This window comes from Aphidius gifuensis, linkage group LG1 (assembly GCF_014905175.1).
Source record: "Aphidius gifuensis isolate YNYX2018 linkage group LG1, ASM1490517v1, whole genome shotgun sequence".
Classification (NCBI taxonomy): domain Eukaryota; kingdom Metazoa; phylum Arthropoda; class Insecta; order Hymenoptera; family Braconidae; genus Aphidius; species Aphidius gifuensis.
Genome location: NC_057788.1, coordinates 19,757,365 through 19,772,054, shown reverse-complemented (window position 1 = coordinate 19,772,054; position 14,690 = coordinate 19,757,365). Strand labels below are relative to the sequence as shown.

The window sequence follows — 14,690 nt, the reverse complement described above, 5'->3', positions numbered from 1 at the left end:
TATCAATAAAAGGTTTGGAAAAAAGTTATGATAGTTTAGAAAAATGTCAACTGCAATCACCTGAGTCAAATGAAGAGGAAAATGGACTAAATGAAAGCAAGTCCACAGATGATAATGATTTCTCATCAGATGACTACGAAAGAAGGGAAAAAAAAAACGAAAAAAAAAAATATAGAAAGAAAAAAACCAAGTCAAATAAAAATATGTGCAATATTTCAAGTTATGAGTCAAATGACGAAACTGAAACACGATTGAGTACACGCATTGATACAAGCATGTGCCAGGATCTGTGTGAAATTCCAAAGCCACCGGGAAAAAATATTCTCGGTATTCACTACAGTAGTAGTTCAACTGATTCAAATTGTGATGAAGATGGAAATGAGAAAAACATTGGAGATAGTATGGTCTTCTTTTATTTCTTAATATATTGTTCATTACTGTTTACATGTTATTGTTTATTATCTAATATTTAAAATTTTTCTTTTTTCTATTTTTTTTTTCAACGAATATGCAATTTGTTTTGAATTTAATGTTTCATCTAATTGATCTTAATTTTATATCAATCTAATCAGTGGCGCTGTTACCCTACAATTCATCGTTTGATAAAAATGATTTAGAAACAGATCAGATCAATATCTTAAGCTCAGATGGTGAAAGCCCAAAGTCAAATATATTTAATAAAATTATACCAGAGTATCGGCCAACTCTTTTAGGTTTGTCATAAAATTCATGAAAATTAATTCATAATAACTAACAAATAATATTAATTTAGAAACACCAGGGATTATAAAGTACTTGGAATCATTAAGTAAAACGATTGGCTCACAGTATCAATCCAATGAAGACCCAACAAACAGTTTCAATGCAGGTATAAAGCTATAATTACTCCCAATTAATGAAAAATTTTATTAAAATCAATTAATTTTGTTAATTTTATTAATTTTGGTCCAAATATATTCATGTTAACAATAATTTGTTTCATTCGGTGTGTCAAGTAAAATCAAATACACACAAAACGTATGAAAATAAGATTAAAAAAAAAAAAAATTATTTACACTAAAATTTTGTTGAAAATTGGTTATTTTTCTATTTAGCAACAATACAGATCATTCCGTTGATTGAAACTGCAGTAGAAGACTTAAAATCATATATGCTCGATGCCACAACACAGAATAAAATAGAAGAAAAAATGACGTCTGTACCTCCTACAAAACAAATTATTGGGACACTTGGCATTCACCAGTCATCATGTGAATTAATGAATGTATCAGGCGATCCCAATATAAAATGTCTAACACCAAACACAGCGTTGTCGTCAGCATCGTCTAATTCTAATGTCAGTCCACCCGAAGATTCTCGTTCAAAAGCTCTATCATTGAATATAGAGAATGCACTGGTACGTCAGTAATTATATACAATACAACCCATTTAAATTATCATATTATTACAATTACTTTTACAATGAGTGTCTTGATTATTTTTATTATAATATCGTTATAATTGTTATTTGTCAATTTTTTTTTTTTTTAGAATGTCTTGATTAAAAAGTCAGGGATTGAAGTCGATAAAAATGATTTGACCAATATCTCAAAACAATTTAAGGGGAATCCAGGCGAAATGGCACGAAAAATTTTTAAAAAATTACTGGGAACAGAAAATTTATCAAGAATGACTGTTTGTGCAAAGCATGGAAGAGAAATTATTCCCAAACACCAATATGACGCTATTGAAGGTAATTTTTTAAGATTTATTATCAGATCAACTAATTCTTTTTATTACTGAAAGTAATTTGATTTTATCTATCTTTTAGAATATGTTTATAAAACGTGCCGTAAGTCATGCCGTTTATCAAAATCAGATTTCCATAAGAAAATTACAAAGATGTGCTGTAATGTGTTTCTCTTCGTGAAACAGAAAAAAAAAAAAAATGAAAAAAAAAAAAATATATTTAAATAAATGTGTGTTTTAATTGTTGAACTTATATTATATTTTGATTTTATCAATTGTATTTTAAAGTGTTAAAAAAATAAAAAACAAGCTGTAAAAATTAAACAAATAAAAATTAACAAATAAAAATTAATCATTAAAAATATATAAATATATACCTTTGGTAATTAGACATGTCTGAAAATTACGATGGCGAATATTATCATTTTAAACTTTATATTAAACTATTATTATCTACATTATCAAGAAAAATATATATATTTCAGTATATTGTAGGTTTAAAAAGACGGAACTTGTTGTTTCTCTTATTTATTTAATGATAAATTATTAAATATTAAATATTATATATTGATATTTGTGATTTGTGATGTATTTTCAAATATAATTCTTTGTAATATTTACTGTTTAAAAAAATAAAAAACAAGCTGTTTGAAAATAAAAATTAAAAATATGTTCAATGTTGGTATAAATAAAAAAAAATAAATTAGCTTTTATAATATTAAATAAATATTTATTGTGAAATTCACGATAAACTCATTGTAAAATTCAGGGTAGATACTGCGGCATTCCCGGTGAACGACATCATTTTACTATGAACTTATTCACCATGAATGTATTCATCATTGTTTCATTAAATGAATATTCTTAGTAAATTCATGGTGTACTTTATGATGGATTCCTACGGCATTCTTTCAGAACAATATTTTTTTACACGGGTATGTGGTAAACAGCAGAATCAGTATCACCATATAAATACTTAACTTTATCTCCATATTCTGGTTTTATAAAATTATAATGGAAATCATACATATATGTTTTTGAAATTTCCAATATAGAAAATCCGAGATAAATTAGTTTATCGAACAGTATACTTGTTGGTTTCATTTCAATTATTACAAGATCATCAATGATTAAGTGGCTATGGAAGTTTGGCTTTGAGATATAAGATCTAGCTCTACCCTTACCACCATATTTTTGTACAAGTTTTATTGATTTACGAGTTCTTACAGACTCTAAAGTTTTTCCATAAATTGCATTGATGAATAATTTTCTTAGATCTTTTCCAAATGCACTACGAGCTTGTTTCCGTAACTCAGTGTTAAGATCAATATATGGTTTAAGCCATGAACTTTGTTTAAATTTTAGAACACGATGAACTTTAGTAATAATCATCCCTAAAGAACAATATTGTTTTAAATTCCTGTAGTGAATAACATAATTTTTCTTATTATCTAGAGTTGCCAATAATTTTGGAGTTTTACTGGTTTCTAGAGGTGGTTTTTCGCGTACTGGTGCTAATAGAAAATCTTTATGATGATAATGTAAACTTGCAGGATAATCTAAATCAACTTCAAGAATGTATCCACATTTTGAATTATCAGCAATTGAATTCAATGTTGATATATCAAAGTAATCAATCCATTGAAATTTATATGTCGGAAGATATTCCCTCATTGCAGCTTCATACATATTATTTAAATCAAAATACATTAAAAATGACTCTTCTTCTTCAAGATTATATTCACTTCCCATATATCGATTATTAGCTCTTCCATATCGATTTGAGGCTTGTGATAAACCACCTCTTATACCTTGCTTAACAAACAACATTATTTCAGGATCTGTTAACAATTCTAGTTCAATCTGAGTATATCTCAACATTGCACTAAAACTAAGTCCAGGTAGCGTATAATAATGTGCTGGGTCTAACTTATATGTATTCAAACAATCAGCTCTGAAGCTTTCAAAAACATCAGCTAAAAGAGCAACATCAGTCTGTAAGTATAACTCAGAATATTCTCCAAGTGTTTTTATATCAAACTTTTGCCAAACATTCAGAGCATGGGCATATGCTTTATCTGAAATATTTTCTTCATTCAATTTTGAATAAAATTGATCTTTCGGTGGAAGCGTTGTATCATCAAATTTTTCCCATTTATCAAGATAATCATACGGAAATACTCCCTTCTTTGTAATTAAATTGAATTCATCATCATTTTTACAGAGACTTTTTGTTATTGATTTTTTATTATCATCTAAATTATTTGATAATGAATCTATGGAACTAGCCATGAATCTATATGAGTCGATAAATCTAAATTTTATTCTGGTACCTTTGACAGATTTTGTGAATGAAATATACCTTTCTTTGTTGATTCCAAGTATATCAATTTTACCTCGGAACTGGTTTTTCAATTTTTTGATGATGAAATGTGCATCATAGCCTGTGAGATTATGAATTACTACAGTCATGATACATGATTCTTGATAATTTATATTGCATATTTGATGGGCGGCACCTCGGTATTCTGAGGTCCAATGAGAATGATCTCTTACTCTTACGTCATTTTTCGTGAAAATTGCAGTCGGTAATAACATTGCACTTTTACATATTTTACTACATAACTTTTTATGATTATCCCGAGATTTTTGAGATTGAAAATGACATAAGCAGCGATCACAAATTATTTTCTTCCCATTATGTTTAGAAATTTGTGAGCTTACTAATCTCGATAGGTTTGTGATCCATGCAAAATGATATTGTGACAAATTTTTTCGTGAATTGAAATCATTAACGACAACATCATCATCATCATCATCATCATCGTCTTGTGCTTCCACTTCTCTTTCAACCATTAAAAGATGAATCGTTTCATGATCAGATTCATTTTTGCTTATATAATATGGTGTACCATATGTTGTTGTAACCCGTTCTTTTCTACGTTTTTTATTTTTTTTCTCATCATCATTATTCATCGTCATTATCATCATCATCATCATCGTCATCTATACCATAAATATTTATTTTTAACTTCTTTTGTTTTTCGAAAACTTTGATTTTTTCCCATGTTATCGGGAAAGTTATTTCGCTACAATTTATTTTATCAAGATGTATCGTATAATGACTCACACGCTCACCATTTTTTTGGCACTTTGTATAAACATGCTAAAACTGACCATACGAGACAAAAGTTATCAGAATTTTTGACGTTTACAACTGAGTGAGTTTTCAGTATCCATGATGGCATTTCAACGAAAGAGGAATTACTACCTTGCAGTGGTATGTAATCATTTACTTGAATTTCGAGATGAAGAATTTCAAGCAGTTTCCAACCAGATCCTTTTAATTCAGCTTCCTCAACATCTTCTATAAAATGTTCAAAATTTTCTTTGAATAATTGACTTAGATTTGATGATTGTAAAACCTCAAAACTACCTTCACTGAAATATTTTGTTTCAACTTCTACACTATTATTCGATGGTTTTTCGATTTCATAGTTCAAAACTCATACAGTATTGACTTTGAGTGCATTTTTATCTTGTAAAAGAAGAGCTAACTGACTAATTAACATTTCTTTCGCATCAGAAAGAAAGTCTCTTACATCTTTATGTTTCAAATTAATTATAACACTAGTCTTCATCCTGTTTCTGAATACATTTTCTAAATCTTGCCATTCAATGTTTTTTTCAGTAGAAGCGTTTGATACATCAACTGTTGAAGATACACCTGCACCTCGTACTTGCAAACTTTGTAATCTGAATAAATAAGTTGTCAGTATTCCCACTGTTGCCTGAGTGCATTTTTTATGAGCACCTGACAGACTTGTACATGATCTATTATAATTTGCAATATCTCTGCGTAATGAAATAATTGTAGAATTGATTTGATCATGATCCGGGACCTGCAGTAAACGTTCAACTATTTTTCGATAATCCTCTCAACATTGTGTGTTTGAATCCATTTTATTTGAATCTATTTTATTTCAATATTTGTTCGGTTAACCTAAAAATCAAAAAAATATTAATGTAAAATGATTGCAAGCGAAAATCTATGGATGATTGACTTAAAAATTTAAAAATTGCAAAGATAATGATGGATTACAAAAAAAAAAAATTTTTTTTGAGGTTATTTTTCTTATAGGAAAATATTAACCTGGTGCAAAAAATATTCATGTAGATATAGCTAGTGAAAATCTAAGGTTAGTTTATTAAGAAATTTTATAAAATATCTAAGGATTATGAAAATACTTATTGGTTATTAAATTGTGGTTAAGACTCACCTGATATTTTTATATGACTATATTGTCTTGGCAGCAGATCACAATGAAATGAATAAAAAAAAAAAAAAAAACCAGAAAATTAGAAAAAATAACGAAGTTTTCCCCCCGGGAATCGAACCCGGGTCTTCTGCTTTCCGGGCAAACGCCTTGACCACTAGACCACAGGGCTTCTTATATTTTCTAGATGTACTGACATTTATTTAGCTTTATCTCCACTTTTTCATGGCCACTAGCGCCACCATTTCATTTTTTATTAACTACTAACGAGACAGTGTCATTTTTAATTACCTCATCATCAGCATCATAATCATCTGAAAATAATAAAATATAAAAATTAGTAAAAAAAAAAACAGAATGCTAAAATAATATAAAAAAAATTTAAAAAATTACCACTGTCACGAGGAGGATTCATTGCGTCTGCGAATTCCTTACGCAGCTGTCTCTTAACAGCAGCAGGCAATCTCCTGACCATTCTTTCTAAATTCATTATCACTGTCCTCTTCCACATGGAATCCCTCTAAAAAAAAATGTATAATAAAATTGATAAAAGAACCTATAAATTAAAATAAATAAAATAAAATAGAATAAAAAAGATTAAAAAATAGGTTAAAAACATGTTTAAATGATGCAACTTACGCACATGATCAATGAAAAAAATAAAAAACTCCACCAATAAATAAATAAAATAAAAGATAATGAAATAAAATAGAATAAATAAAATAAAAAAAAGGTTAAAAAAGATAGGGTAAACCATGTGCGAATCATGCAATCACACGCACATCTTTAACGAAAAAAAGTATATAATAAAAAAACCACACCACTAATTTAATAAATAAAAAATAAATTGATTAAATTAAAGAAAACACAATAAAATATATAAATTGATAAGAAAAAACAAAAAAAATAAAAATAAGATTAGTGTGAACACGTGCTTGAGTGATGCAATTTTCTTAAGCACATGTTTACCAAAGAAAAATATAATAATAAAAACCACACCAATAAATCAATAAATAAATAAACATAGAAAAACGATAAATAATAAAAAGTAAATTGATTAATAAAATAAAAATAATTAACTTACCGTTCTTCTAATGACTCTGGAACTCATAATGTATTTTTTTTGATGCAATGACGCATGAAAGCAATTAAATTTTTAGACAATACAATCAGAAGGTTATCAATGAAAACACTAAACTTACATTGTTCCATTTTTGTTCGTCTGTTCCATCCGTCTCCATATTCTTAAAAAAATCTCTAGGAAAAAACTATTGTTCGGGTAACTTTCAATTGCAACAAGAACCGAACAAAAAAATTTAGAATAAAAAAATCAATTATTGACAATTATATGTAGAGATGTTTCAGAGATATAACTGACAATAAATTTTGCTTGAAGATAAAATTCATAATACTCCCTCCCAGGTAGGATCCCACAAGGGTGAACGACCGTGCCAGGCTTGTTACAAGCTTGTGTTTCCTAGCCTTGGTGGACTAGAATGTGCCTAGCTTGGCACAGAGAATTTCTCCAGTCATTGCACAAGACTTGTTAATCTAGGCTTGTACTAAGCCTGTGTCGATTGTTATTTCCAAGCCTTACACAAGGTTAAAAATTCCAAGCTCGTGTCAAGCTTGTAGTTACAGTCATTGCACAAGACTTGTTATTCCAGGCTTGTACCAAGCCTGTGACAATCGTTAATTCCAAGCTTTACACAAGGTTAAAAAATCCAAGCTCGTATCAAGCCTGTATTTACAGTCATTGCACAAGACTTGCTAGTCCAGGCTTGTACCAAGCCTGTATTTACAGTCATTGCACAAGACTTGTTAGTCCAGGCTTGTAACAAGCCTGTGTCAATCGTTAATTCCAAGTCTCACACAAGATTAAAAATTTCAAGGTTGTGTCAAACTTGTTTTTCCAGTCACTAGACAAGCCTTCTTAATCCAGGCTCGACACAAGACTGTCCCCTTGATTTTTCCCGCCCTCACACGAGCCTCGTAATACAGCCTTGTTTCAAGCTGGTGCCCATTGTTTCACCAAGCCCGACACGAGACTTGACTTATGCATATATTTAACTCAAAAAAAAAAATTCTAGTAATTAGATATATAAATTTAATATAAATTTCAAATAAAAATTATCAGGCTTTGACTATTGTGTGAGGCATTCGCGAGGACTGTGTGTTTAGTCTCAATAGAATTTATTTATATAAAAAATTTTGACGACCACTTTTATCAATACCCCGATGGTCGACATGATAGTGCATTGGACTTCCACGTGAGAGGCCCCGGATCGATCCCGCGTCGCGTCCCTAGTTTTTCGTTTAATTATTATCGTTTAATAGAATTGTCTGAATTAAAAAATAACAATGTCGAAATTATTAAATTAACAATAATAATAGATTAACCATAATAATTTATTTATATTTTTTTTAAAATTGTTTTTGGAAGCTTGAGTCAAGCCCGAGGCACAAGCCTTGGCACAAGGCTGGAATACGAGCCTTGGCACAAGGCTTGTCATCAAGCTTGTAACATAGGCACATTTCCAATCACTTAACAACCTTGGCACAAGCTTGTAGCACAAGCTAGACACAAGCATGTGAGCCTTGTGCACAAGCTTGTGCCAGGCCTGGCACAATCATTTACTCCTACCTGGGCTCCAATTTTTCCTGGGGGCGTCATTTTATTTCGACGTTTCATTTGCTTATGTTTTGTTTTGCTTCTTTATTTTCGCTTCTTGGAAAAATAATTACTCGAATAATTTTTATTGAAATTCTCGAAAGACTACAATGGAAAAAAGACTAAAAATAAATGTTTCGATTTTGTTTTATTCGTTTTTTGTTTTATTTTTTTTTATTTATGTTCTTCGAAAATGAAATAATATAATATTTTTTACTAAAATTGCTAGAAGAATAAAGACCCTACAGTAAGAAGACCCTATTAATTCTGTTTTCTTTTTCGCGGTTCACTATTTAAAAATGATAATAATAAAAACCACAGATGTCTGTCAGTCCCAAACAGACCAGATTTTACTTCTTTTTATTTTAAAATGAAACTACAATAAAATTTAGTATTTTTTAATATTACTCGGTTTTTTATGGCTACTTCGTAAAACGACAAAATTTAAAATAACATGTGACTTACAATTTTGTTTTATATTTTTTCAAAAATACTTTGAACAACGATTTAATTTATGTACTTTTTTAATAGCTTTTTAACAAACTCGAATATTCCCACACATGGTCAACAAATGCATAGATTTTTTGAGTAAAAATCACGTAACAAATAAAACTATAAACTCAAGTTTCTCTTTGGTAATATTATCTAAACAAAAAAAGAAACACAGTTTTTTTTACAAAAAGGAGCGTCAAGTATTCGAAATCCCCAATAATTATGTGATTATAATCATTTTATTTTATATTGTATTTATTAATTTTTTAGATACAAAAAGATATAATACCAAAATAAGTCAAGAAGGAAATATTTAACGCATATAATTAAGTCTTAATCTTTGACAAAATTTTATACTTGACCCCACCCGGTTCTTCCCAAATAAATTTTAAAGCCTACACACGTCTCGACAACAGAGTTAATGGTATTTTCCAATTATCCATTATTATATATATATATATACCCTTCACATTTTATCTAGGCTTAAGACTGGCAGCGTACAATCTTGTTAACTTGCCGGCATGTTTAAAAATATATATATATATATATATATATTGTAACTGATTTTTCCACCGATAAAGTAGAAGCCTCAGTTACTATGGGATCAACGAGGATTTCTCACCATCCTCCTCTCTTACCGCCAGGAGGGAGCCAGCTGGTGTATAACGGCAACCAACGGACCGTGGGGTAGTTTCGGGAGCAATGGCCGCCGACGGCCATTTCGGTAGCGACTAGTTCAGTAAGAAAATGGTAGAGGGGCGCGGTCCACCATATTAGTTCCAAAACGTCACTCTGGCACCATTACTAAAATGTATATTGTTTTTAGTATTGACCGGGAGCGTAATAACCCACCCCGCAGCGGCGGTTATTACCGTGATCATTAACTTTGGTTTAACTTACTCGCACATTCTAAGTCAATACGAGAACGAGGATATTCGTACCTCACAGGCTTTACCAAATATCCTCCTATTGCCTACTCACTCTAGTGCACCAAGTAGCCGAACATAAAGTCCATCCGCAGCCACGCTGGTCTTACGCCGGACCACTCTATGGATTTGGCTACTCGATTATAGGTTACCCTGACAGTAAGTAACCACACTAGAGCGAGAAAGCAAGTGATATACAACGTCCTACCTATACAGCGTAGCGACATCGTAAATCACCCCCGGGAGCATGCACCACGCATCGGGAGCTTGGTTAGACTCATCAGTGACATCAACTAGTTCCAACCTAGGACCCAGTCGACGTCATCGTCTAAGTCGGCTAACTCCACCAAGGAGTCATGCCAGCTTCACCAATGATATCAACTAGCTCCTTCATAGGAGCATGTCGACATCACCAAGTCACCAGCCAACTCCACCAAGGAGTCAGCTAGCTCCATCGGAAGCCAAACACGGACTGTCACCAGTCCCGGTGCCATCAGCCAGCTCCGAGAGCCGGCCGACGACTGGCAGTGAGATGCCAGCGATCACCAGTTTTATGGACTCTCTATCCCCACTCTCGTTTGACCCACTCCATACGACCATCTGTGCGCACACCTCGATGCGACTCTCCGGTGGGAGTGTCGAAGTAGGGGGAACGAATCTGTCGTAGCTAGGGTAGGAATCCGGATTATCCACTCGTGGTGGATGTCTACCAAGTCAACACTGACATTCAGGCGAAAATTGATGTCACTACCGAGGCCACTCACAAACCGGTGGTATTAATTAGCGTCTTAGTCGATAAAACCCCTCAGACCAGACCTCTAATTATTTTCGGGAGCGCGAGATCTGCCAAATCTCGTTACAATATATCTCTATACTTATATATACTTTTTTCGTCAATCAACAATTCAATAATGAATGCGTATGACACAATATGACACGAGCGCCGAATATATATTTTACAGTCTAAAAGGTGGTGTCCACTATGCAATTTTCCTAGATATCACTAAAAAATCTAGTTGAATTCAGTTACAATGCTAATAAGCTAAGGGTTTAAACTCACGATAAGCCTAGTTTCGCTTGTAAAGCGCACTAAGCACGCGCAACAAATTGGGTTGTGTCGAACTTGTAAACATGGCCGTCCTAATTCCCATAAAACTAGTAATATGTCCCCAGCCATCGTGGTTTTTCTAGTAATTTTACGTGTTGCGCATGCTTAGATCACTCAGAATAACGTCAGCCATGTTTACAAGCAAAAGTTAGCTTGTCGTGCGTTTGAGCTCTCAGACATTAATTTAATATAATTCAAATACTTTTCATAGATTTTCAAAAAAATCACACTTGTCACGCTCTATTCTTGTCTCTTGTATATGAAACTACTATAATAAAGTCGCGAGGTTGTGACTGCGAACACATTTATGTTGAAAGTGAACGACTACTAAATTTCAGTAAATCTGCATTGGTGTGAAAGTCTTTAAATTTTATTTGGAAAGAACCGGGTGGGGTCAAGTATAAAATTTTGTCAAAGATTAAGACTTAATTATATGCGTTAAATATTTCCTTCTTGACTTATTTTGGTATTATATCTTTTTGTATCTAAAAAATTAATAAATATCAATATAAAATAAAATGACTATAATCACATAATTAGTGGGGATTTCGAATACTTGACGCTCCTGTTTGTAAAAAAAACTGTGTTTCTTTTTTTGTTTAGATATCACATCTTTTTGTAAAGTCCTTCAATCATTCGATAGAAAAAACCATAATATTAAAAAGTAAATAAAATTACTTGGTACCATCCGTATTAATTTTTGTTCGTTCTGAAAAAAAATATGTAAGCATTTTTTGCATTACTTCGCCAGTTTTTGCTAGCAACGAACAAATTATCAATTTTTATCCGGCTAGTATTTTTGCGGAAATAACTGACAAAATAACTAACTTTATACGTAGAACCCAATTAGCGCCAAATATGCAAATTTGAGAAGCTCGAGGTACAGGACATATTTTGTCCCATTTCTAATGTACGGAGTTGACTCTCCTTCTTTCTAGTCTTCTTGGTAGAACCAAAAATGTCAATTTTAGAAGTGGGTATTCCTTTGATTAAGCAATTATCATTTTTACTTGACCATTTAAATTTATTGATGTAGAGTAGACTTAAAACAATGATATCATTAATTTTGAGGACTTCCACCAGCACCAGCATTAACATCAACATCAGCATCGTTTGAGCTCGCCTCTGATTCAGATTCTCTTCCAGGATCATCTGATTCAGATTCTCTTCCAGAATCATCTGATTCAGATGAACTAGATTCTTTATCATTTCTTATAATTAATAGGCGAATATTGTGTAGAATAGCAGAAGCCATGACAGAGTTTAGAACAATATCCATTCGTATGTTGTGAAATTTAGTCAAACGACGAAATACATTTTTTCAAATCTACCGAGGTATTTTCAACTCTAACTCTTGTAGCAGAGTGTCTGTAGTTGAATTCTTGCTGTTGAACATTTAAATTGCCATTGTCACGGAATGGCGTCACCAGCCATGGTGAACTCGGGTATGCCGATTCACCAAGAAGATAAAATGGTCCAAAAAAAATCAGGGTCTGTTTCAGCCATTTCATATATAGGTGATCTTCGACATACTCGAGAATCATGCATGGATCCTGGTTCACCTACGTATATATCAATTATATTTTGAGTACTTGTTGCGATAATCTGCAATACAATACTGTGATACATTTTTCTATTATAATAATCTCTTTGATTTTCAATAGGTCTAACTATTTTTATGTGAGATCCATCAATAGCACCAATGATACCATCGATACCCTGGATGTCTCGAAACTGGTCACTTATTAATTGTTTTTCTTGATGAGTATTTGGCCATTGAACATACTCATTTTGAAGTGATATTATAAAATTTAATGTTTGTAATAATACTCGATGAGATGAGCTTAGTGTCACGTTAAAACGATCTGATACTTCACGAAATGTTTCAGTGTTGGCCAAATACCACAGAGTCAGTAAAAAAGCTTTCTCATGAGTAATAGCATTGGGATGAGGCTCATTATTAACGAGATAATTTGTTTGCCTGAAACGATCTGAAAAATTTCTTGTTGTTAATAATTAACAAATAACTTCATAAGACAATTTTAAAATTCAAGATGACATTGTCATAATAACCAACAGTCTATAACATATTTAATTACCAATTCATCCATATGTATACGCTCTTTTTATACGAACATGGCCTATAAATTCTAGGTCATCCAATATATGAACAGTATTTTCAATGTAATTAATAGTTCTATGTAATCGACGACGATCTATTACAACATCTTCGTCGTCTGAAGAATCAGTTGTATTAAGAGAATCATCACTTGATGACATGTCATCACCTGGACCATCCTCATCATCAACTAACATATCCTAAAATTTATCATCAATTTATTAAAATAACAATATTGTTATATTGTTATATATTATATTTTTCATTATTCGCAATTAGTATTAATTATTATTGCGAATTACAATTACTAATTTTATTTAATTAATTTAATTTAATTACATCAATTGCTTCAGCTACATAGTCAACAATTTCTCTGACAGCTGCTATTTGATTCACTTGATGTTCCGCTTCATTCATCATGAAATATTTTTTTTTCAAATAATTATTTCCAATACCACAACAATAACAATAATAATAGAGTGATAACTTTTTAGATCAATAAGAAAATGTACTTCGCCACTGCACATAAAAACAGCTGGTTGAAAATACGGTTTGTGCGCAAGTCAGTTTGAGCATGGCTAGTATAGAAAGAGAAAAAATGGAAGGGGCAAATTGTGGAGGGGGTATTTCTGGCGGTCGACCGCCATGAAAGAAAACTCCTATTATCAATTTTACTTTCTTCTCCTTTTTCTGAATGTTTACGTGGTCCTTCTTTTTCTCCTTCATCTCTTTCTTTTCCAGGAGTTATTGGAGTAATCGAAACATCTGTGAACAAATTTGGAATTAATAACTAATTTATAAACCGTAATAAAATAATTGAAAAAGTAGAAAATTACCATCTGTTTGCGTTGATGCGTCGCACATTGACCTACACTTGGGTTTTTTACGAGGAATGGAAACATTTCCTCGATCCGAAGTTACCCTTTTACGACTAGCTACATTGTACTTTGTCTGTAGTTCATCATAAGTTTCCTCGTGATTATGTTCTCATTCCCAGTATTTTAAATTGAATCTGAAATTTTTGCCATCATGACTTGCTTTGAGCTGATGAATAGCCGGACAACCAGTCGTATACTCTCTAAAAATAGACATTGTAATAATAAATATAAATAAAACATTATATGAACAATATTTTTCTTTAAAGATTTAAATTATACCCTAGCGGATGCGTCGACATCTATTCGATCGGGATTTGACTCTCCAATGTAGCACTCAGTCGAGAGCGATTTGACAGCCATTCGACAGCATATATAAAACGCAATTCACATGCGCCGGATAATCAAAATAAATTGGAAAAATATAAAATAAATATAAGATTATAATGACAACAACTTGAACTCAAAAAAAACTTGACTAGTATATGTATTTA

General features: G+C 31.6%; 1 protein-coding gene across 1 annotated transcript; it reads right to left on the bottom strand.

The window, feature by feature from the left end:
• Positions 1 to 2,655: 2,655 nt before the first annotated feature.
• LOC122860328 lies at positions 2,656 to 7,246 on the bottom strand. Its single transcript, XM_044164099.1, has 2 exons — positions 7,208 to 7,246; positions 2,656 to 3,915 (listed from the first exon to the last, which is right to left on the bottom strand). The coding sequence occupies exons 1-2, from the start codon at positions 7,244 to 7,246 to the stop codon at positions 2,656 to 2,658; spliced, it is 1,299 nt and encodes a 432-aa protein (XP_044020034.1).
• Positions 7,247 to 14,690: the final 7,444 nt, after the last annotated feature.